Raw genomic sequence first — 23,330 nt, 5'->3', positions numbered from 1 at the left:
CTCCGATCTTCTGGGCGATAAATTCGCCATTAAAGTCCTGCACAGCTGCAAAGGGCTCTGAAGATGTCGTGCAATTGGTTGAACCCTATTTATGCGAACTGGCTTGGAGGGTAGTCAGTGTTGCGTTCATCGCGAAGGCCGGAAAGGTTCGTTTTCTAAACACGCTAGAGATACTGATAGAGCTGTACATAAGAAACGCGATTCCTCGTGACTGTCTTTCAAGAGCTTTTTGGAAGAAAAGGTCGGTGAATACCGCTCTGCACACATTGGTAAAGTGGTCAGAGGAAGCCTTCCCGCATGAAGTTTATGCAGTAGGGGCCTTCTTCGATATCGAGGGGTTCTTCAGCAATGTCATTCCAGAGGCAGTAGTCAAATATATTCATAATCTGGGGGTCGAAAGCAATCTAATAGGGTTTATCTACAGCTTACTTCGTGACAGAACTGTCGCGGCGGAGTGGGGGAACGATTGCACTCAGTCCAGAGTCAATAGGAGCACTCCACAAGGTTGTTCTATCTCCCCTGCTCTGGATTGGGGTTGTAAACGACCTTCTAGAGGAACTGGAAAAAGTGGGCTGTCGGGTGATCGCCTATGTAGATATGGAAGTTTTGGTTGAGGGACGATTTCTGTACACCCTTTTTGATCTGGCTCAAAGTTACCGTAACCAGGTAACTGGGTGACTGACAGGTAACAAGATCAATAGAAATAAGGTCAATTGACACTATTTCGTGCACTGGTGAAAAACAGAGTTAAATGACATTATTACCGTTTCACCATAGATATTATTGCCCTTTTAAACACTAAGGGCCAATTTCACAGTGCGTAGTTAACTCAGAATCGGCAGCTAACTAGAGATTTTCAGTACAAAAATCTGTAGTTATCTGCTGATTCTGAGTTAACTACGCATTGTGAAATTGGCCCTAAATTTGCGTAGCTTCGCGGCGGCCGCGTCTGCGCACCACGCAGAGCCGCGCTTGAGCATTGTTACCGGTATTTCCATTTGAATGAGGAAGTAGCATCATTTACTTTGTTTCCAAATTTTTGTTGACTTTATTTCGCTTTTGAAAAGGTAATAATGTCAATTGATTTTATTTCGCACCAGTATACGAAATAGTGTCACTTAACCTTATTTCCGTTGATATTGTTACCTGTATCAACTAGGTGACCGATCAACGGCGGCAGTCGTGGAAGCATAACATTGAGGAAAGGGTAGGAAAGGTATTGGCTGCCTTGTACTGCTGTAGGGGAGCTATCTGTAAAAGGTGGGGTCTCACCCAAATTAATTCATTAGCTCTAGGAAACCAGATTTAAGCCTATATGGTTTCAAGGAGCCCTTGTCTGGTGGAACTCACTAGAGAAGGCTACACTTGTAAAACAGGAATTAGCCAACCTTCGGGAGGCGAAGATGGAAGAATTTGGCTGGCACTTCTAAACTTAACTTCTTTGAACTATGAAATAGTTGGTCACATTATTTATGCTTCCGTTTTGAATCACAGCGAACTGGGTCAAATCACTTTATGTGTTGGTATAAACAAGGTATATTACAATATTGTCACTCCGAGTTTTCCAGAATATCAATTTTTTTTTAATTTTGCCATGATATTAACATAAGTTGTTTTACTTGTCTAAGTGCATTGCAGTTAAGAAGCGCAAAAAGTTATTGATCGAATGGCATAGGAAATAACTTAATAAAAGTAATTATTTTGTGCTTTTAAGTGAATTTATCATGGTCACACTTAAAATAAGATAATTACCAATGCCCATTATTGCTTAAGGAGTTTCAATGATTTCCTTGTTTTTATATTTTAGTGAAATAAAACCCTTAGAAAAAAACCAAAACATGTGAAATATTTCCAGAATATGATTTTTAGTTAAAAAGGATTTTTATTTAAATAGCTTATTTCTCCAAAAGTGTTCAAATGGCATATATGGGTAATTTTTGCTGAAGAAAGATCAAACAAAAAGCCTGCCTCCCAAGAAAAACCTCAGGCTAACGTCATAAAGAAGGTGGGAAAACTTCAACATTAGCTTATCTGATAAATGAGTATCGAAGTGAGCCTGAAAGCAGTTTCGTATTCTGCGCAAATTTTCACGTCAGTAAACGATTTCAGAGGATAAATTTATCAATCTTAAAAAATATAAATATAAATATAAATATAAATATAAATATAAATATAAATATAAATATAAATATAAATATAAATATAAATATAAATATAAATATAAATATAAATATAAATATAAATATAAATATAAATATAAATATAAATATAAATATAAATATAAATATAAATATAAATATAAATATAAATATAAATATAAATATAAATATAAATATAAATATAAATATAAATATAAATATAAATATAAATATAAATATAAATATAAATATAAATATAAATATAAATATAAATATAAATATAAATATAAATATAAATATAAATATAAATATAAATATAAATATAAATATAAATATAAATATAAATATAAATATAAATATAAATATAAATATAAATATAAATATAAATATAAATATAAATATAAATATAAATATAAATATAAATATAAATATAAATATAAATATAAATATAAATATAAATATAAATATAAATATAAATATAAATATAAATATAAATATAAATATAAATATAAATATAAATATAAATATAAATATAAATATAAATATAAATATAAATATAAATATAAATATAAATATAAATATAAATATAAATATAAATATAAATATAAATATAAATATAAATATAAATATAAATATAAATATAAATATAATTATAAACATAAAAAAATACCTGACATATACACTCTGTTTGGAAATTACCCACATACATATGTATGTATATACTACACATCCCATTGGGAAAATAGGTAAGCACCTTACGAAGTAAGCCATGTTTTCTTTCAGTTTTTAGTACCAAAATTGTCATCATGGCCAATGTTATCGACTAGTAAAGCGCAAAATGAACACCTCCGACGACACATTACGTTGTCAGTTGCAAAGTAACGTGCAGCCGAAGTTATTTCCAAGCCTTATTATATTTCCATAGCTTATCAGCAACTTACACTTCACCCGGCTGTCCTTACCACGTCACTGACGAATCTCCCTTACTTTAACAAAAACGTGGCCGCCTTATGTAAGTAGGAATTTAGAATGTACATTTGGTATCACACATACTTCTGAGCCGCTTTACAAATTAAGTTACGTGTAATGCAGAGCAGTAGCTCGGAGTAGTTCGGTGCTTGGAAATAACTTCGGCTGTACGTTATTTTGCAACTGACAACGTAATGTGTCGTCGGAGGACTTCATTTTGCGCTTTACTAGTAGATGACATTGGTCATGATGACAATTTTGGTACTAAAAACTGAAAGAAAACATGGCTTACCTCGTAAGGTGCTTACCTATTTTCCCAGAGGGATACGGCGTGTATGCCAAACGCAATGCCCCGCATGAAATGACGGTGACGCGCAATAATGTCAATGAAATTAATGTCACTGACGTTAATACACAATTGAAAAGTGAATTAATGTCAGTGACATTAATACACAAGCCAAAAGTGAAATAATGTCAATTGATATTAAGTCACTTTGGAGTTTATTCACCGTCTAAAAGTGAAGTATGTAATGTTGTAAAAATAGCCCGCTGAGCGAATGTGGATTGCCGTGGTGTTATGCACTTTTAAAGCTGTATACTATGTATGCCGTATGTTAGAAGTGTATTTTGTCAATATTTTTTTGAAAGAGCAATAATGTCCATGCGCTTTCGAAAAGGTAATGCTATTGCCTATGGACGATAAGAAATAGTGTCCATGGACGTTATTTCCGATGCGCCTTATTACACGTCACCGTAAAGCTTGCATGATTTTTAACATTTTTTACATTAATTCACTTTTCGATTGTGAATTAATGTCAATGACATTATTTCCACAATTCCGCTGACATTATTTCGCTTTTGGCCTGTGTATTAATGTCACTGACATTAATTCACTTTTCAATTGTGTATTAATGTCAGTGACATTAATTCCATTAACTTTATTGCACGTCACCGAAATGACACAAAACCAATTTTATTTCGGTTATCCTGTTTCAATGGTAGCCTACTCTATAAAGTTAAATTGTAAATATTTAGTAGTTTCAGTTGAAATACCATTCAAACACTTTGAAGGATTTCAATTTTTTGCTCTTTTGGGAAATGTTCGGACCATCTAATGCGTGATATTGCATTTTGTGGACACACCTCTTATTGCGACGAGAAGTCTTTTATTTGATATTTGTACATACTTGTAATTTGTTTTGACTATTTATTTTAAATCAATCGATTTTTTACAGGTACAACTATCTGGAACGTGCACGCCTTCCAAGTAGACTTCACAATTCGTTTACCGGCCGGGGCGAGGAAAGTCCATCCGCAAGCGACGACGATGAGGATCAAGAGGAAGAACAAAATGTAACGGTACAATTAAATGGGACAGCAAATGATTCCACACAAACCTCAACACAAAGCACAACACGCATCTACGCGAGTATAGGTCGTCGTACCACGACTACAACAACAGATACTCCAACCACCCAAGAAACTCCAACTAAATACAATTTATTAGAAAACACGTTTAACAACGAAACACCTGAACCAAATTTACCTATTACTACCACTGCCACAACAGCAAAAGACTCACCCACTCTATCAATAACCATCAAAAATACTAATCCCGATATCATGCCCATTGTAACCACAACCGCCACATCCACATCCACATCCAATCCTACCATTTCCACTACAACTGCTTCCGCAGCCACAACTACATCAACCACATCAAACGATATTGATCTTAACGATTCCGTACCCACAATAACCACTCTTTCACCAAACTTTAAGCAAGAATCAAAAGAGCCTTCACTCCTTTCACTTGATGTCAATCCCCTTATTGAAAAATCCGCCTCTAAGTCAAATCCAACGACCGCAAGTGCTACTGAAAAAAAGGAAATTGAAGGCATTGAGGCGACAGCAGCCACAACCACTACGACTGAAACATTGACAAGCACCGCCACAGCAACAGCCACCACTACAACGACTGACACTGACCAACCCCCCACCGTCGACGAGGTAACGAATTTAAGCAATAATCGCTCAAAGACACAATATAAGTACACAACAAGAACACGAAATGTAACAATACCAACAACAACCAAAACCAACACTGACTCAGACAACATAGATGATGAAAATCATATTAACAGCACAAACAACAAGAAAAACTACAAAATTTCAAGTGAAACAAAGAAAACTAGTCTGAAAGCGGGTAGTAGTAGTAGTACGAATGATAAGCTAAGTAGTAGTAATAGAGGTAATACCGTTAAATACTCTGGTGGTAGAAGACAACAACAATTGAACGAGTTACTAACTCGCAAAAATCAAATCCAAAATCAACAGACGGATCCCACAACGGATTCCTCAACCATCATAACTACTACCGAAACAGCACCCACTAACGAGTTCCTGGGGCAAATATCTAGTCCTAGACCTTTCGGTTTCCCCAGGCATCGTACGCGCCCGAACAGTTCCAATCCAACAAATACCGACGAAATTAAGTCCACCACTGAGAGTGCGGAAGAAGATGAAAAAAGCGTAGTTAAGACGAGGTTATCAGCGGCAAGTGCTTCCAAAAATAAGGTGAGTTCCAATTCAGATGTGTTGCAAGTACAAAAAGGATTGGAAACAAATGAAGAGGGCAGCACTACGCGCACCCACACAAAAACAAAAATGCACACCCACACGCATGTAGTAGATGAAGTAGACGGTGTTAGTGGTATAAGTAGAAACACAAGTAGTCTAAAGCATGTTGTAGATAGAAATTATAGATTAAGTATAAACGAATCACTTTCAGCAGAACAGAGTGACATTAGAGCGAATGCATCCAGTGAGGTAAAGAGTTCGAAATTCGAAGGCAATGCCGAACAACTCTCTAATAGAACTAGTGACAGCCAAATTTACGTTAAAGTTACACAGCCGAATACGTTTTCTACAAATTCCAAAGACGAGACGTTCAAGACAAGTAAGTATCGCGGTAAAAGTTTGACGACAGAGAATGGGTCAGAGGAAAATGGCGTTTCAAAAGTGGCGGACGGGAAGACAAATTTCCGTAGCCGAGGTTTGAAAATGCTTAGCGATGAAGAAGCCATGGAGACAAACGGTGAGCAAAATTTGGGTGTAAAAATAGAAACAAAAGAAATTACTGAAATTGCCAGCTTCAACCGCGCTCAGTCTACAAATACTACACTCATCAAAGACACAGATTCCGAACTGCCTCCTCAATTCAATAGAACCATGATGGAAACCATAACGGATGAAGGTAACGGCGAGTTGAAAATCCAAAGAACTTATACCACAATCACCAGGAATGCAGATAGCTTGGAGCAAGAAAATTCGATTGCTGCTGGAGATTCTAATTTTGCAACCGGAAGTGCATTCGTATCCTCCAACGACATCCAAAACACAACCACTGTCGAAACACGAGATGATGGCAGCGTAATTCGTACAACAACTTATCACATAACTAATACAAGTGAAAATGGCACAGTTATAACGACGACAGTCGAAGAGACAACAATAACTAGAACAAAAGTAGAAAGCCTCAATGTGGGTAGTAATGTGTATAGTGGAGATCGCCACAAATATCAAACAATAACACGTCGTACAGAGGGTCATGATCCATCCACTGAAAACATTCGTTACAAAGCCATTGTGCGGGGCAACGAAGGTGTACACTTAAGCGAAGATAAGTCTTCCTCATTCTTCCGAAATATTGCAGAAGTTGCAAAGCAAGCGGAAAAAAAATCTGAAAGCATGTACCAGGGTATCTCACGTGGTGGTCACTTACCGCAATCTTTTCGTGAAAGCACCTCGGGACAAGTTACAGGGATCGAGGACAAAAATTCGAAAGCAGATAACGCAACGCTCACTAATGAGCGAGATACAAACAAATATCACACAATTAATCGTACCCACTCAGCGGCTATTAACCAAGATTACTCAACTTTACAGACGTCAAACCAACGCGAAAACAGCCGCTTCACTGACAAAACGAGTAAAGATTCCACTGGTGAGTGGGTTGGTGACAATCTGTCAAAATCACAAACGAGCTCCCAAGAAATAAATAAGCTTAAGGTGACAAATAGTGTAGCTGCCACAAATGGGTCTGCTGCAGCTCTAAATAACAAAACTGCGACCCTTGAGGGCGCAATGGAAGCTGAGAATATCGCGGCGGAAATTTTTGACGCAGAAATAAGCTTAACAGGACCAAATTTAAAAAATATTTCCGCAGAAATCTCAGTTTTTGAAACAAATTCGAAAACCGAAAGATATTTCCCAAACAACCCCACAGATCTTGATTATACTACTATTTCTGTGGAATTAACTACTAATATTCCAGAAGTTAGTGAAACAACTCTGTCCTCCACAGAGCACACTGAACAGCAAGTCATAAAGAAGAATTCAACTGAAATAAAATTTACAGTTCGAAATAGACCTACTCCCATCAAACCGCATTCACCAGCACACACTGTCACCAGTACAACCTCTCGGAAAGGAACAACAGACATCACCGAAGATAGCTCCATCGAAAAGCACCAGAAGGTACGAAGAAAACCAACTATAATCACTGCACCAGAAATTACCGCCGCCAGTAAAGCTGCAATATCCTCAGAAATGGGAAAAATGTCTAACAAACAAGTTTTTACACGTTATAAGGCTCTCTCATCATCCGAAAACGTAGAGAAAAACTCGACTGAAGTAAGATTCAAAGTTCGCGGCAAACCAACTACAACTACAGAACCAGAGGTTACAGACTTCCCAGGATTGAGTGAAACTATATTATCATCCTCCTCTGAATCCGGTGAGATTTCTAGTAAACGAAACGTTACACGTTACAGAACTGGTATAACAACCGACGACATCCAGAACTATACAATTAAAGCAAAGTCTAAAATTCAAGGTGCAACCACTACAACCTTCAGGCCAGAAATCATTACCTTGGCAGAAACAAGTAGAACTAAAAGTCGAAGCAGACCCACTACAATTGCAACTACAGCACCAATTACGACCACTGAGGCTGCATCGAATGATGAGAACTCGAAACTTCAACGTGATCAAACTACAACCGTTATACCGGAAACTACTGACGTCCCAGATACAACCGATATCCCGCTGGAATCGACTTCCGAATCCAGCACAATCGCGAATAAACGAACCTTTTCTAGTAAACATGGCGGAATATCCTCTGAAATCGTAGATGCAAACTTCAGTGAAGAGATGACTACCATTCCAGTTAGACTAACTACAACTACTGCACCAGAACTCACCACTCTCCCGGAAATAGCGGAAACTACTATATTGTCGGCCGAAGTTCTAAAGCTCTCAACGACTGAAGCAACATCAACCGACTATCCAGAAACGACGGAAAGAATTATGGCTGGCTCTTCTGAATCAAGTGAAAACTTTAACAACAGTAACTTCAAAAGTAACAGAGTAACAACGCCGTCTGAATTTGAGGAGGATAAGATGACTAAATCTAACTTTAAACATCGTAAAACTAGTGCTTCCACTGTTATTAATGATGATGCCGTATCACACACCTCAGCTATCAGTCACCGAAACTTGGTGCAATATAAAGATGAAACTTCATCCGAAAATGTGAAGAAAATCAGTGCTGGTGTAAAGTCCAAAGTTAGAGGTAGGCCACTTACAACGACTCTCCCAGAAATAAATGAAACTACGGAGTCAGCTCCTTTTGAATATGAAACAACTTCAAGTGTGGGCACAACATCTGAAGTGCTAGAGGATAGCACTAAAAAAACAAACAAAAGCTGGCTTGGCAAAACAACAACCATGGCATCAGTAACCACCATCTACCCAGACACAACCGAAAGTTCATTCTCATTTATACCCGATACAACCACCTCCGGGCCAAGTTTCGAGATTCGCCAGGGTAGCACATCGACTGAGGCACCAGAGGATAAGTTTATTCAAACAACACCTATGGATAAAGAAACATCATCAACAATAGTAGCTCCAGTTACTACGGACACTCCAGAAAAAAGTATATCAACTGCATTACCCACCACTGAAGCTAACGAACCAGTTATAACCACAATTCCGTTACCAGCGAGTATTTTTGACTCAACTACAAACGACGTTCGTTTTTTTGAAAATATAACCACTAAAGCCCCAGAAATAGCTCACAGCACCGGAAGCCAAGGTGTAACTTCCACTCCTGAGCAAACGACAACGGAAAGCATAACCACGGCAGCCACCCCAAAGAGAAATACGTCACAACAAGAAAATGACGTGACAAAGCACACCTTTCACAAAACGTCTTTCATCAAGACAAAAATACTTAACAAAGTTTCGAATGCAATGACAGCAAGTGTCGGTGGAGCAGAGTTGCCTACAAGTGAGCCCAAATTTAAAAATAAGGCTCAGACTACACACGAGTATGTACTAAAAAATAGTGCTGAGGCTACATCCACATCTTTGCATGGATTTGCTCGAAATAAATTACGGGTAGCGGTAAAGCAGGAACAGATATTGCACAGCTCACAAGAAACATCATTAGAAAATATAAGTAGACAATCCAGTGGCAATAGCAAAGATGAAATCCATAACAGCTCAACAACTGAAACTCCACACCGACGCACTACTCATCGGGGTACCTACCGTCCAAGTATGGATAAGGATGACTTGTCCTCCTTACTATCTGTGGACGTAAATAAACATCGATCTTATAATCGAACCCAATACAACCTCGGAAAGGGAATAGACGTGGATGGTGTAAATGAAGAAAGAGAAAATGCCGATTCGTCAAGTGAGCTTAGGCTCCGACAATCGAATGCCTCACAGCAGGAAACAATCAACTTTGACTCACATGTGAAGGTAGAGGCTCAAAATGTGGACCAGGACTTGAAGTCAACAAATGCAAGTGAGCACATCAGAAGTCGTTCGAATACGGGAAATCGAAAAACTACTGTAATTAGAAGAAGAATAAATAGCAGTCGAAATGCTGTCAAAATAGCCAAGGAGACAATTGGAGTAAATGGAGGTGAAGTAAGCCTTAATTTAGGCAAAAAAGAGAGGACTATAGCCACTTCCGGGTTAAATTCAACTAAAACTTCTGCTACAGTGCAAGACTTAAATCATAAAGGAACTACTAAAAACGCGGCGGCTACTTTTACCTCTGAAGAGGTAGGAAACTCTGCCGAAAATGGATCTGATCAGTCTGGTTCGAAGTCAGCAAAGCAAGCAGATAGTATATTAACAGCGAGTGAGTCAGAAAAAGTTGACATAGGAACGGATGAAAGTTCTTTAAGCGAAAATGGCAAAGGAAGAAGCAAAGACGGCCCAAAGATCGATGAGAATATTTCCGAAAATGATTCATCAACAAAAGAATCATTAATAGCAAGCTCTTCTAGCTACAAAGGAAGAGATGCGAAGTTAGATATTTCTGCTCAAAGTAATCAAAGCAGCACAACCTCCAATACGGAATCCACATCGAATTCAAAACGTCTCAGCACAGTTTCGAAAAATTTAAAAATAGTTGGAACTGACATTAATTCAACATTGCAGGTCGCAACGGAAACTTGGAATGCTGAGAATACAGAAAGAAATTCGACAGAAGCCTCTAAATTTCCCGCAAAAGAAATTAGTTCAGATCAATCATACGATACAAGTAACGGTAGTTTAACAAGGAACCGAACTTCTCTCAAACCATATAGCACACGTGCTAGATATGGCGCGCGTGCGCAGTACTCGAATCAAGGCAGACTCAAAGCCGCAAACCGTGTTGGTAGTTCGGAAAGAGTTTCTGCTACCAATGTAATAGAAGAAAATGGTGTCATAAAAACTGGAACGCGTACCTATAATACAGCTGATAATGCGAAACAGAAGACCTTTAAACGTGTGCACACCAAAACGGTACAAAAAACTGAACCTGAATATGAGTATGTATATGAGGTCGTAACTGAGAAGATACCGGCCAGTACACCACGACCTGTAACACGAAACCGTGGTGGTGTACGCTTCCGAGATGCGGATTTATCTTCACTTCTTTCACTAGATTTTGCGCCGAAATCAAGACGAAAGCAAGACAGTGAAAAGACGATCGTCAAGACAAGAAGAAAAGTAATTAGAAAACCACCTACTGTGATGGAAAATGACAATGTTGAGGAATATGAATATGAAGAAAGAACCAGACCACCACGACCAACCACAACGAATGAAGCTACTCCAATTACGCGTCGGACACGACCTACAAGGCCATTGCGACCGACAACAACAACATCGCAAAGTGTTAGTGTGATAGAAGGAGAGGAAGAAGTGCAACTGGAAGCGATAACTACGGCGCCAAAACAAATAACCAGAATAGAGGTTTCTTTAAAGAGGCCACGTTTTAGGGAAACAACAAAAACAACCACTGAGGTTCCCGAGACCACCGAATCCGTAAAGACAACCACTGAGCAAGTGATACAGACAACGCGAAAAGGTTTTGCATTCAGAAGGCCGGTGGCAACAACCCAGGAACCAACTGGCACTACTGCAACAGCAATTACGAAAGACAGTGGAGCAACAATAAAGCCAGAGTTACGCCAAAGAGTAATAAATTTACAAAGGCCGGTGAACACAACGGAAGAAGAAAAGGTGAAAGACGATAAGCTTGACCCTGAAACTGCCTCGAAGCAATCCGTTGAAATTAGTACACCGAATTCTCACATAACTAACAGTGATGAAGACGCAATTGCGACAACCACACTGACTCCACTTGAAGCAACTACGTCGCAGACTACTAAAACTATGCCTTCAACCACTACTGCTGATGCTGTGACAATGATAACCACAGGGAGATCTTCTGAAATAACTTCGTCCCACAATTCCAAATCTGCGGAGGATTCTTTTGATATTATCAAGAAACATATCTCCAGCGCTATGAGTACACTAAATGAAAATGGCGAAGGTAATAGTTTCAGGAGTGGTACTACAACCTTAACAAAGACAACGCTTACAAATGCAACTGCACATAATGACGATGGTAATCTCGCAACAAATTTAGAATCAGAAACGGGTGCTTCACTTGAGGAGTCGGTTTCGAAATTGAATAATGAGCTCAGCGACAACGGTGAAGATTCTTCCATCTCATTGCCAATTTATCACAGAAGGAAATATTACCAGTACTACAAAGATTCGCCAGTGATCTATATAGGCAAACCACAGCCACCTCTTTCGACACAAACCAGCTCTGTCGATATAAAGAAACAAATACACGAAGTTTTTAATATAAGTAATGACAGCAATACATCTGTTGCCTCTGATGAGAGCAACACAAATGATGAGCATTTTTTATTGAAAACCCCCGGGTCAAAGTAGATGGGCACCTGGGGGCAAAATCAATCGGTTCAAAATTTACAACATCTGGAGAAGAATTAATTGATGACCAAAACGCAAAATCCGAATTGGAACAAATATTTGCTGCAGGTATTGTTCCATCGACCAACAAGCAAGCCAAGGACGAAATTGATGAAAAGCGCAACGAATCATCACATCGTGTTGGTAAAACCTTTAGAGAACAAAACTCCAAAATTACAAAACTTTCGGCCCTTAACCCCGACTTAGATTCTGCCCAAGCCAACCCCACTACTGAAACAATATTACAACAAGAAACACCGACTATTAAAATAACAATACTTCCACAAGATTCAGATGATCGAAACGAAGACTCACGCGCCTTGCGCAATTATACAAGAATTAACCACATACGTACTACAACAGAAACCTCCAAAAAAAGAGTTATCAGCGCGCTATATCAATTGCGAACCAAATCTACTATTGAAAACGATACTAGTAAAACCATAAATGAGACTGAAGAGCAACAATCAAATAGGACACAGTCTGTGTCAGAAAAAGTAGAAGTGATGCAAAATGTTGATGTCGAAAATGAGAAGAAAACCACTAACCTAAATGTTGTTAGTGCAACAAATCGACGAATTTTCAATAGATTTACTAAACCAACTCGTCGATTTTCAACGAAAAGCCCAGCTGATGATCAATTGAAGCAAGACTCCACAAACGATGACCAAACTATATCCAGTCGTCCCTTTGCTAGAGTGAGTTCAACAAGAAATTCAGCGGATACCATTACAAATGATCTCTCGGAGAGTACAACTAGACGCTCTTTAAATTCTCTAAACTTATTAGGATATAGAACATCGACTGCTAAAACACCAGATAAAAGCGAGTACAGTGAAATAGAATGGGAGAAAGACAATACCGTAAAGACAACACGCAGGCCTTTGATTACCTTGAACAGATTTAAAGCTACAACAGAGAGATACGCAAAAGAACAAGAAAGCAGCGAGGTAAACCCAACAGAAAATACGATTACAACAGCAACAATAAGACGGACTTATTCTGCAATAAATAGACTACCTCCCAAATCCACTACGCCGAGAACAGATTATGAAAATTCAACAGAGAGTTCAGATGAGGATAGCACTAGTATTAATCTAAGCACCGAACGCCGACCCATACTTGCAGTAGACAGACTGCGGAGCACAACGGAAAAAACTGTGGAGTATAATCAAGCAACTCGTCGCCCCTATGTGTCGCTTATTCGTAAAGTGCCGACAACATCAACCGAAAGTAACAAGGACGAGCTCGAATTACTGAATGGTATTTCTGCTACCGAAAGCTCACCAGAGAATGTCCCCACACTAGCATATGCAACCACAAATAGATTTAAAAACAAAGTTTCTACTGAAAGTTTTATCAAATCTAGTATTGACGAAGCAGAGAAAGGAGAAGAAAAATATGAACTGAGCGGAGAGTATACAACAAAGCGTACTTATTTGGCTTTGAATCGTTTGCGCACAACCACCGAAATAGTGGAAAGTGCTGAATCGAGTCAAGGCGATGTAACAGAAATGGCTGAATATCACTCTGGTATTCTCAAAGAAAGCGAGATTGAGATCGCTGAACAAATAGCCAAGCACAGTAATAGCTCAACCTTAGATGCTGATATTGAAGATACTACGATGAGTGGAGATATAAAAGAACAAAATGCAGAAAGCGTTATCCTAACTGCTACATCGCGCAGGCCTGCCATAATACCAAAGCGTATTTACACCCCAACCACTCCAAACGCAAAAACCAAGGAAACTGAAATAGAAGAGAGTGGTAATACTATTCACAAACGAATACAAAGCAGCACCTATTCAGGTGAAACACTAAGTACTACAGCTGGTGAAACCGCAGTTCGTGAATTTACACTTAAACCGACTGTAATCCGAAGACGTTTGAATGCAACGAGTACAACGCTGGAAACAGATCTAACTACCGATGCCACAGAGAGTGTAATTCTACCTACAACGCGTCGTGTTTATGCGACTTTTACTAGAACGCAATTGAGTACAACAACTATAATTCCAAATGAGTCGTTAGAAAGTGATGAAGACACTTCAGATACGATGATGGAAGGTTTCACTTCTGCCACCAAACTTACTTCTGGGCAAACGAATAGACACAGGGCGCTTTTGTCGCAAGAAGCGGCAAATTCCGAGGTGATAGAAAATGACACTGGAGACACAACCCGTGCCCAAAGAAACTTCACGACTTCGAAAACTGCAGATGTCAAGTTAAGCAGCGATGCAGTTACGCAGGATTCAACAACCACAGTTCGCAATTTCAATCGCTCGATCCGCTTTCGTATTACAACCGAGGCAAGTGCGGTGCCAAGCGAAAAAGAAACCACTGAAACGCCGGCAGATTCAACGATTCGCCGCGCGTTTAAAACATTCGATCGTTCAAGGACAACAACTTTAGCACCTACGGAAACGTTGACAACAAAACGCACTTTTAGTATTTTTAGCCAAAAAGAACGGCCAACTACAACAAAGCGGCCCTTAACACCAGCAATAAATAGAAGTATATACCAAAAGCACGAAGAGAGAGATTTGGGCGAAGAGGAATACAGCGAGGAATACGATGTGCTGATAACTTCGGATAGGTCAACATTCCAAAAGCCTCAGACCTTTACGAGGCAACAACTCGGTACACGAAGTCCATTTACTCGACCCTTCACAGAAATTACAGAAACGTATGATAAATATGAGGATAGTGAGGACGAAGACGATGAAAGTTCTGTAGAAACTAATGACCGACCACAGTCACTAAGGCGACTACAAGTACCTAGACCTTCAAATGAACTGCAGAGTAGTCTAAAAAACTTACGAAATAGTGTAAAACAAAGTGAGACACGAAATAAAAATGGCGAGGGAGTAGTGAACCCGAGACCGCAATCACTTTTTACTGTCAGGGCAAAGACTATAGAAACAATTAATAATAGAAGAACGAAAATCATTTTGAACGATGACGAACTAGACAACAAGCAGGAAATTGACATTGATGAAGAGGGCAATAGCAAGAGAGTTGCCAGGCCTTATGTGAAAAATAGAGTACCTAGTTTGTCCGCAAGTCGTAGTAATACTAATCGTTTCGGCACCTTAGCAAATTATTTAAGTAAATCTAAATCTAACAACACTCAAATAACCGATGATGTTAGTAGTAATGTAGATAAAGAAGCGGAACGTGAGGCTGATAATCTGATTGATAAACTTGATTATAATGATGAAGCTGATGATCGCAGCTATAATGATAAGGGTAATGAAGTTAATTCTAACCGACGTTTTCAGAAATATCAATACAACCGCTCAAGATTAACAACTACCACAACAACGACTACTGCTGCTCCTCCTACTGCCACGAAAGCACCATCAAACCTATTTTCATCGAAGCAATTGTACCAGTCGAGCAGGAATAGAACAGCAACTACAACAACAAATCAGGTAAATGCGTTAGTAGATGAAGGGGATGATGACATTGATGATGAATACAGCACAACCACAATCACCGAAAGCACTCTGAGCTCTAGTCCAACTCCCACACTCAGACGGATACGGGTTTTAAAGTACCGTCGTCCCATCGGCGGCACAAATACAATTAGTAATGCTACTTTAGTTAATACTTTAAATAGTGATAGTAGTAATTCCACAGTTTTTAGTGTTACTAATACTACCAACACTGTTAGCCATGGTTTAGATACGCTCAACTCGAGCAGACAGAAATTAAATCGGACAAGATTAGAACCTCTGAATACCCAAGACTCAAATGCAAATGAATCGCAAAGCGAAAGTCCAGTAAGTGCAGATGTGGTACCCACTAAACGGTTCCGTAAAGTCATACGCAAATTAATTCGGCCAGTTAATCGCACTGTTGACGGCACTCCGGAAGTGCCATTTACAGATCAATCGCGTGTTAATGCCACGCGTTACGGTTCTAGACGTGGGAATAGTTTCCGAGAACATACGATTGTTTCTGAGAATGTGGGAAGTACGACCACTTCATCGAAAAACTTTAGCTTAGAAAGTCTTAATTCAAATGTCACGTCGAACGACAGTAATTTCAATGCTTCTAGAACTATTTTATTTGGCAGAGGCAGTCGAGCTCGTTTCGGTAACCGCCTTATAGCTAATAGCAATAGAGAACTGCCGAAAGTGGATGATGACGTTTCTGAAACGCACAATGAAACAGAAACTGAAGAAGATAACGTGAGTGTAACAACAAATACGCCTTCAGTTATTTCTACACTCTTAACAGATAAAGACAGCAGCTCTAGCAATATTACAGTTGTATTGACGCGCTTTAGTAGCACGACGAAGGGTGCCATTGAAGATGCACAAGCTGTTAATGAAAACGATAGTGAAGATGAAAACGTAAATGCCGAGGTAGATGTGAAAGATGAGGATAATGAGGAGGTGAGTGCAACATCATCCGCCTCCTCAGAAGAACAAGACACGGATGTTCAACGTAGTCGGTTGAATAAGCTTACCTTTACACGTAACAATGCTGCACAAATTACTCCAACGAATTCTAATGACGCTACAGTTCAAGAAAAACCACGACCCGATGTTGCATCGACACGTTTGAAAAAGCTATTACCCGATGACAATACGGCAACCGCTATAACCAGCAATGAGCTGCAACAAAATGAGATCGGAAAAGCCGTTCATGATACTCAAACGAAGAGTATAGCATTCCGACGTCCATTCAGTCTGATTTCACATACAAAAACTACACAAAACGAAAGTGAAAGCCACAGAGAAATACTAGAAAATGTAGAAGTAACAACGACCAAAGCTCCTTTTACTCGCCCAACGTTCCGCAGAAAATTAATCGCTAAACGCCCATACGTCCCAGCGAAGGTTTCCGGTATTACCATTTCAACTATAGTTCCGACTTCACCGAAACCAACAAGAAAGTTTGTGCGGCGCAAGTTCGGGCGCTTCCATCCCTTCAATGCCGTTAATCGCAACAACGGCGAGGGTTTTGTCCGCATAGATCCACGAAGTCAACTGCTTCCAGGAACGAAGCGTTTCCGTCTTGAGAGCGGCAAGCGGGTACCTATTCCAGATACTGAAACTTTAGGAGAGGATGACGAATATGAAGAGTACGAGGACGAAGATGAAGAGGAAGAAGAGTCAACTCCGAAAACCGACCAAAATAAATCCCAAAATCCCCTCTCACCTATCTCAGTTATTACTCTAAGACCAGTAACACGCCCGTCAAGTTTATTCAATAGAACATCAACCACATTGTTGCAACCGGTTAGGGACAATGAAAAAAAAGTTGAAGAAGAAAATGAAGAAGACGAAGATGGTGAAGGGGATAAGGAGGAAGAAGAAGAAGAAGAAGAAGGCGAGGACGGAGAAGATGGAGAAGATACCTATGTGGATAACGATGCACCAAAAGACACAACACCTAAGTTCAATGCGCCCACATACCGGCCCAAGGACAATCGTGTTCCACCAGGTGCAAGACCCGTCCTACCTTCTTCATCTACACCATCATCATCTACAGGTAAAGTATCTTTTAACGGAAGAGGACGCCAGCAACCTAATCGCTTTGCCTCAAGCACCTCAGGTAATCGTTTTGGTTCATCTACGCCAGGTAATGCGCGCACTACAAATAGACCGCGCGTCGTGAACCGACCGCAAGGTGTGGCACCGCCAAGTCTGCCAGTTAAACNTCCCCTCTCACCTATCTCAGTTATTACTCTAAGACCAGTAACACGCCCGTCAAGTTTATTCAATAGAACATCAACCACATTGTTGCAACCGGTTAGGGACAATGAAAAAGAAGTTGAAGAAGAAAATGAAGAAGACGAAGATGGTGAAGGGGATAAGGAGGAAGAAGAAGAAGAAGAAGAAGAAGAAGGCGAGGACGGAGAAGATGGAGAAGATACCTATGTGGATAACGATGCACCAAAAGACACAACACCTAAGTTCAATGCGCCCACATACCGGCCCAAGGACAATCGTGTTCCACCAGGTGCAAGACCCGTCCTACCTTCTTCATCTACACCATCATCATCTACAGGTAAAGTATCTTTTAACGGAAGAGGACGCCAGCAACCTAATCGCTTTGCCTCAAGCACCTCAGGTAATCGTTTTGGTTCATCTACGCCAGGTAATGCGCGCACTACAAATAGACCGCGCGTCGTGAACCGACCGCAAGGTGTGGCACCGCCAAGTCTGCCAGTTAAACCAATTGCCACCACTTTTGAACGTACCACTCCGGTAATCCCAACCAAACCGGCACCATTTATTCCAACCAACACACGTTCTTATGAGCGAAAATACATAGCCACCTCCACAGAAACACCGGAAACTAATAGCGATAACTCACTTATTGAAGATCTAAATATTGAAGCACTAAATGCACGCAACAAAAAGATATTTGATATCAACAGCAAAAAACACACTACCCTTAAACCGAAAATCGCCATAACAGGCAGTAAACAAACACCAACAGATCAAGAACAAGATACACAAGATCTTACCAAACAAAACACAGAAACTGAAAACGATGATGAATACACCTCAGTTGTTGGCGGTAACGAAGGTTACATAACCACAACGCCACGCACACCCGCCTCCGGCGACACGAACACCGATTATTATATCAATGCTAATGAAATCTCTTCACAGGACAATGAGCCAGGCGCAGAACGTACTGGGTACACGACGCAACAAACACCTACCACGACTCTTTTGCACGTTTTCACGCAGACAGGCCACGACGAGCCAACACATCGGCCACCAACAGCGAATGCCAACTTCATTGGCCGCCTTGTCCCCGAGAGAGCACGTCCGAAACACAAGGTGGTAGAGATCAATCGTATTGTCGAGATTACCTCAAAAGAAGACAAGCTACGGCGCAAATCAAAGGCGAATCATGAGTTCCTCCAGCCGATCGGCACGTCAAATATACGGGTCGAGGAATTGCCCCATGTAGAACAGCTGGGCGAAATCAGCGTTGTGAAGTATGTCCATCTAGTCGATGGCAGTGACATTTCCATCGACGGCCACAGCACAGTTACCGATTACACTCCAACTGAGCCAACGGTCTCAATGCCCGTAAGAAATTCGTTGCCCGAGGGCGTACCTTACTATGTGCCCCAGTATGCGTACTCTACGGAGAGTGCACAAGCACGAACTACATTGGAACAGCGGAATGGTAAAGCACTGGTACCCGAGGTGATAAGAAGCGCAGTTGAGAGTTCGACAATATCCTTGGAAGCCCTATTCGATGGCGAACGGCAAGGTAAAGAATTAAATTCTGTAAATAGTGTGTACTACATATTCGGATCAGATGACAAAAATTCAACCAGTACCAGTACCAATACCGCTAACGTGAACGACAGTGAGAACGAAACCCAAAACATAAAAATCACAATTCCAAATACAGGTACAAGTACGTCTTTACCGACCTTGTTAACGATGACCACCACTGAGAGTGCTTTGCCCCTTAACCTAAATAGTGATATTGTAAATAACATACCTAACGAAGCATTCCCAAATTTAGAGTCCACAACGATTGTAGGCAATAGCTTTGTTGAGGAGAGCACAACAAACATACCGCTCATATCAAACTCAACCACCATTGAGGCAACACTTTCCGTAAATGGTGCCGCAGATGATGTTAACAACAATTTCTTGGAAACGACCACAGTTAAGACCGCAACAACCGATGATGGTCCTACTAATGCAGATAATGCGGTTAAGTTAAATACATACGTAAGACCCGTTGTCCCTCTACCCCTGTTACGCCCTGAATCCAATGAGTCCTCCCCCTTAGTTATTACAATAGCTAATCTTGACAAAGTCATACTCAGTAAAGTAGATCGCACCAGTTCAGCCGAAAATAAATCAACTACCTACACAGACACAGTCTCGCAAACGAAGACACAAACACTATTGGGAGAGCCTAGACCCGTAGATTCGAATGCGGAGTACTCAAGTCGCTTTGCTTCCATTATTGAGGCTCCCACCAATCTCGTACACGTTGCAGGTGGTAAAGCCAACAACAAAGTTGAGGGTATGTCTCAGCACGAAGTGCACAGTGTTGGTAGTGGTAGTGGCAATACTGATGTAGGTTCTAGTGTTAGTGCGAGTAGTAATTCGAGTAGCTTAAGTAGTGGCAGCATAGTGACAGAAGTGATAAGTTTTAGTACAAAGACGCATGTTGTGCGAAAGAAGAAATCTCGTAAACATAGAGCGCGAAAATTGGGAAAGTCCAGAAAGCGCCCCACCACCACAGTGCCACCAGTCATCGCTGCAACTGGAACAACCTCACCGAGAGTAAACAGAGTGGATGAGGGGTACCTAAGTAGCAGCAGCAGCACAAGCACAACCAAGTCTTCAGCTAAAACGGCGACAACGCCCAGAGTAAGGGTGGTGAATATTGCTTAATAGCGATGAAGCCTGGAGCTTTCGTTTAGCTTATTTCAAGAGTTATTTTTGGAAAAGGGAAGTCGAATCAAATAACAGAAAGTAGTAGTAGTTGCCCATATCGATTGAAAATTGTTGAAGAGGATCGAAAAGAAATGATTATCTCTAAACAATAGCGTTTTTTGCTTTAAATACTCATTATAGTTTATAAATTTCTAGTCTTACCGTTATTTTGTCCACAACCATGACATATCGTTATACATATATGCTGAGGTGTATTAATATGTTAATAAATAACTGTAAATAAATATTAAACGTATCTATGAAAAAACCATTGACTTCGTTTGCTTCTTAACAATTTTTATTTGAAACTAATGGAAGCCTAGCATTAATCTCTCTTTCTCTCTCACACACACTATTTGCTTTACGCTTTCTCTTCCAGCTCACTGTCACTCTCTTCTAGCCATTTATTTTTGTTTTCCTTTTATACCCAATGCATAAGGTTGTTAGTGCCACATAAACTCAGATCTGAAATCAGCTGACAAACTAACGGGGTGGCTTCTGAACAAACATGAGAGATGATCACAGTACATTCATAATTTGTTTTCTAAAGATATGTCACTTCTACAATGAAAAATTACGACAAAAGTATAATTTATTCATATGTATACGGGTAAGAAGTATCTTCAAACAAAGTTTAGTCTTTAAGGGCCTAAATTTCACTTCACTTTGACAAAAAACTATCAATGCAAACTTTAAACAAACATTATTATAGTCTAAGCTTTTCGATGGAGTAAACTTTGGTACAATTAAGATGGAAGGAAGGAGGAAAATATAAATTGGATCATACTTGCAACTTGCAAACGCCTTTCCTAAATGTTGCCCTAGTCTTTTTGAGATAAATGCTCAGAACATCGACGACCACGAGAGCTTGAACCTTGAACGCGCCCAAACTAAATATTTTTAAAACTTAAAAAAAGTTATTTTAGCGGGATATGTTTTGGTAGTCATTAGGTTAGAAGAAAAAAGAAATTCCAAAAGCACATATGAGAGTTTTAGGTCACAGTAGATACCTCAGATTACACTCGATCAGCGACGACCAGAGAGAACATTCACTCTATAAGCTCCCATATAAAATCGCGATAAATCTTAAAAAAAAATACTCCTTCGAAATATTTTGATAGTGACTGATCTACTACTTTAATCTCAAGCAATTCTAACAAACCCCATTACCGTTCTCTTCCACTGGTAATTTATCTGAAGTCTTTAAACCTCAGAAATTTTAAAGATTCCCCTCCCCCCATAGAGGGGTACTAAAGCGGAAAATGAGTGTGAGGGAATTTGGAAAACCCTCAATCTAACTATGCATTGGATATAAAGAGTAACACCTGAACATTAATATATTTTTTTTTCTTATTTTTTGACCATAACCTCATTATGCCTGACTATCGTCGTAAAATTTAGCTGATACCGATTCCAGTTTTGAATTTTTGTAGCGGTTATTTATGAGTAAGCTGTTTTTCATGGCAGAAATACACTCGGAGGTTTGCCATTGCCTGCCGAGGGGCGACCGCTATTACTTAGCCTTTTTTTGATGCTGGGTTGAACTGGGCGTGAACCCAGCCTATGCGGAAGGGTAGCGCGCACTGTTAACCACTACACTACAACGGCCTCTTCTCATAAAAATACAATCGCCGTTCGGAGTCGGCGTAAACTGTAGGTCCCTCCCCCTTTTTTTTTGTGTGACAACATCAAGGCGCACACCACAAATCGGAGGAGAAGCTCGGCCAAACACTACCATATGTGAAAGCGCCATTCAATTATTTACTTATAAGTAAATAAATTAGTTACTTATCCACACAACGGCTTTTTTACTCTGAGGAATCGTTAGTGTTCATGTTCTTCACATAAAGATAGACAAGCATATGTATGTATGTACATTAGACCATATATAATGCGACCAGACTTCGACTCAAATTTTAGTATTTGGTATAGTAATGATCCTTCATAATTTCGCCACTGTAGGAAAATTCTAAGAGGTCGCTCATCGAGCGCTCATAATTCCCATAGGAATAACACGTAAGAAAATTAGGAATTTTCTTTTGAGACCATTATAATTTTCTATGATCAATCAAAACGCTCGAAACTATAAGAATACATTGATTACATGACATTTAAGTATTATGGGGGCTCAGNATTAATTTTAATCTTTTAAGACATTTTCTGATTTCAATTTAATATAAATAAGTATGTACTTATCTAGGCATTCTACATTAGTTTCTCTGTAAGGCATTCTTTGTTCGCTTCTCTGGATTCTGTTTATCCATGCGTTCTCCCTTCATTTGAAGGTAATGCTGCGGGTAAGGGCTTACCGCCAATGACATGCCCATGTTAAAATAAGGCCTTCTTCAAGCGAAAGGGTTAGCTATTCCTNCGCCTAGCTCGTTTCCACTTTCGTTTCTGTGGTAATCGTGTTTTTTGCTGTGTA

The 23,330-nt window shown here is 39.7% G+C and overlaps 1 protein-coding gene across 1 annotated transcript in view; it reads left to right on the top strand.

Annotated features, from left to right (window-relative positions):
• LOC108359618 (uncharacterized) overlaps positions 1–23,330 on the top strand; it is a 67,894-nt gene that overhangs the window by 40,742 nt on the left and 3,822 nt on the right. Inside the window, 2 exon segments of the mRNA XM_017611548.1 lie at positions 4,343–12,432; positions 12,435–20,848. Coding sequence (XP_017467037.1) covers positions 4,343–12,432; positions 12,435–20,848 — 16,504 coding nt within the window.

Source organism: Rhagoletis zephyria, unplaced genomic scaffold (genome assembly GCF_001687245.7).
Source record: "Rhagoletis zephyria isolate East Lansing unplaced genomic scaffold, Rhagoletis_zephyria_1.1 Rzeph_scaffold_00422, whole genome shotgun sequence".
Lineage (NCBI taxonomy): Eukaryota > Metazoa > Arthropoda > Insecta > Diptera > Tephritidae > Rhagoletis > Rhagoletis zephyria.
Note: the sequence above shows the minus strand (reverse complement) of the source record. Positions and strands in the feature narration are given on the sequence as shown.